The sequence below is a fragment of the Lathyrus oleraceus genome, chromosome 2, assembly GCF_024323335.1.
Source record: "Lathyrus oleraceus cultivar Zhongwan6 chromosome 2, CAAS_Psat_ZW6_1.0, whole genome shotgun sequence".
Classification (NCBI taxonomy): domain Eukaryota; kingdom Viridiplantae; phylum Streptophyta; class Magnoliopsida; order Fabales; family Fabaceae; genus Lathyrus; species Lathyrus oleraceus.
Window position 1 is genome coordinate 318,169,006 of NC_066580.1, and position 1,607 is coordinate 318,170,612.

At 38.2% G+C, this 1,607-nt stretch overlaps 1 protein-coding gene across 1 annotated transcript; it reads right to left on the bottom strand.

Moving 5' to 3' along the window:
• Positions 1-418: 418 nt before the first annotated feature.
• On the bottom strand, positions 419-1,231 carry LOC127123028 (uncharacterized). Its single transcript, XM_051053295.1, has 3 exons — positions 1,195-1,231; positions 664-1,122; positions 419-555 (listed from the first exon to the last, which is right to left on the bottom strand). The coding sequence occupies exons 1-3, from the start codon at positions 1,229-1,231 to the stop codon at positions 419-421; spliced, it is 633 nt and encodes a 210-aa protein (XP_050909252.1).
• Between the last annotated feature and the right edge of the window lie 376 nt (positions 1,232-1,607).

The following is a 1,607-nucleotide window of genomic DNA, read 5'->3' on the forward strand; positions in this document are numbered from 1 at the left end:
TTTCTTAAAACATGGAGGAGTTTTTCGGTTTCTATCTTCCCTAAGTCTGCATTAACTATTACGGGTCGCTCGAGTTCAGTATCTAGGAATTCGTACCTTAAATTTTTTGGTAGCGTCTTAAGTTCTAATGTTGCTTTCTTCGAGCAAGGCATATGATTGGGTGTTAGTGCTAGAAATTCACTTAGGTTGTAATCTTGGTATTCCTTACACCAATTTTCATCTTCAAAAGTTAGAGGCCTTGGAATTTTCAGTATTTCGGAGTATGATGTTTGTTCATTCTCCATTTCTCTTACACATTCGTCGATGACATCTAGCAGGCAACATGTATCGTCTATAGCTAGTGCCTTTAAGAATTGCGTCAAAATAAATTTGATTTTTTCCTCACCGACTTCAAAGGTTAGCTTTCCTTTCTTTACATCTATAATAGCTCTACAGTGGCTAAGAATGGTCTTCCTAATATGATAGGAATATTGGAATCCTCATTTCTGTCTATGATTATGAAATCAGTAGGAATATAGAATTGACCTATGCACACTAGAACGTTCTCTAGCATACCTACGGGAAATTTAACAGAATGATCCGCAAGTTATACGAACATCCTAGTTGGTCTCAACTCTACCATTTTAAGCCTTTCGCATATGGACAATGGCATCAAGCTAATACTGGCTCCTAAGTCACATAATGTTTTGTATATGACAAACTTTCTGATTACACAGGGTATTGAGAAACTCCCTCGGTCTTTCAGCTTATGAGGCATATTATTTTGAATTATAGCGCTACACTCAGCAGTAAGTGTAACAGTTTTGTTATCCTCGATTTTCTTCTTGTTAGATAAGATCTCCTTAAGAAACTTAGCGTATGAGGGCATTTGAGTGATGGCTTCTGTAAAGGGTATTGTGATATTCAGTGGTTTCTTGAATTGCCCTACACTTTTGGATTTAACAAGTCTTCGAGGGTACGGGACAAAAGGTTTATACGGTGGTGGAGGCAGATATGGTTCTTCTTGCTCTACGGCCTCTTCACTTTTGTCTTCCTTTAGTTCGTCTTCTCTCTTAGTTAACTTACCAGGGTCTTGGTTCTTGGTTGAACTTTGAATTCTAGGGTCGGTCGGTCCATCTAATTCTGTCCCACTTCAAAGTATAATAGCATTTGCATGATCTTTCGGGTTTGGTTGTGGTTGTCCAAGAAATGTACCTGCAGGGGAAGCAGTAGGTGCTTGTTGTTGAGCCATTTGCGAAATCTGTGTTTCTAACATTTTGTTATGGGTGGCTAAAACGTCTACTTTGTTTGCTAATTGCTTGATTTGCTCACTAATGTGTATGTTTTGATTTAAGAAATCCCTATTTGTTTGAGCTTGGGTAGCTATGAAGTTTTCCATCATTATTTCAAGGTTTGACTTCCTATGAACATTTGGAGCAGTTGTAGCAGCTTTATGATATCCTGGTGGTACATTAGGTGCTTGATTAGGTGCATACAATGCGTTGTTGTTTTTGTATGAAAAGTTCAGATGGTTCTTGAAACCTGGGTTATAGGTGTTTGAGTAAGGGTTTCCTTGAGCATAATTCACTTAGGCTATGGATATTCCTGTCAAAAGTTGACATTCAGGG

Bases quoted from the DNA above. Each gene is read 5' to 3' on its own strand.
- LOC127123028 (XM_051053295.1), bottom strand. From the start codon at position 1,231: ATGGCTCAACAACAAGCACCTACTGCTTCCCCTGCAG. The intron at 1,123-1,194 runs GTACATTTCTTG...GAAGTGGGACAG, and splicing joins ACCTACTGCTTCCCCTGCAG to AATTAGATGGACCGACCGAC. The intron at 556-663 runs GTATTAGCTTGA...AATTTCCCGTAG, and splicing joins ATTATGTGACTTAGGAGCCA to GTATGCTAGAGAACGTTCTA.